The 789-nt window shown below is 38.7% G+C and overlaps 1 protein-coding gene across 1 annotated transcript in view; it reads left to right on the top strand.

Moving 5' to 3' along the window:
• Window positions 1–256: 256 nt before the first annotated feature.
• LOC118738815 (probable DNA mismatch repair protein Msh6) overlaps window positions 257–789 on the top strand; it is a gene marked incomplete in the record, with an annotated part of 4,586 nt that continues 4,053 nt past the window's right edge. The window contains 1 exon segment of the mRNA XM_036469805.1: window positions 257–789. Within this exon segment, the coding sequence (XP_036325698.1) occupies window positions 411–789 (379 nt within the window).

Below are 789 nucleotides of genomic sequence, written 5' to 3' on the forward strand. Positions count from 1 at the left end.
CTCTACCAACTTAATTTTTACATATTTCGTCTGTTTTCCCTTAATTTGATAAAATACTTCTTCCTTGTTACGACTTAGTTGCAGCTGCAGCCGAAACTAAAATTTAAGTTGGTACTTAGCCAGAAAAGTCGAAACTAAGGCGACTATGAATAGCTTTAGTTGTGACTTAGAAGAGTTTCGACTTAGTTGAGTACTAAATATGACTATGAATATGCGCCTTTATTTCTAACCCATAGTTCAAAGGCCTTTTATTGAGGCACCACTGTTGTGCGAAAATTTCAAATGTCATCAAATTGCGCGGGCGCTTTGCTTCAATAAAAGTAGAATAAAACAAAATACTTGGCGTCATTTTTCGCATGAAAAAATTTTTACAGATTAGTGTGTATTGATCTAATAAAATTTTGGTGAGAATGTCGTCGAAGAAGTTAAATAAAAGTGGCAGTGCAGGTTCAGGTGGTAGCGGTACGCCCAGCAATACGCTGTTCAAATATTTTGCACGATCGCCGGCCACAGCAGAAAAGAAGAAAATTCCCAGGACACCCAGTGTGGAAGAAACCAAGAAGTTCGAAAAGGATGTGGAAAAGGAGAACTTGGGGAATAGGCACAGTCTAGGTGATGAAGAACCTTCAGCTAAACGAAAACTAGAAAAAGAACTCAAGCAGACGCAAATGGATGTTGATGAAGACACAGAGGATGAGGATATTACCATTAAACGGTCGCAGAAGAAGAGGCAACGCATAATAGATTCCGATGATGAAGAGGAGGTTAAGTCAAAAGGAAAAACAAGCA

Source organism: Rhagoletis pomonella, unplaced genomic scaffold (genome assembly GCF_013731165.1).
Source record: "Rhagoletis pomonella isolate Grant_MI unplaced genomic scaffold, Rhpom_1.0 Rhpom_scaffold_00005, whole genome shotgun sequence".
Taxonomy (NCBI): domain Eukaryota; kingdom Metazoa; phylum Arthropoda; class Insecta; order Diptera; family Tephritidae; genus Rhagoletis; species Rhagoletis pomonella.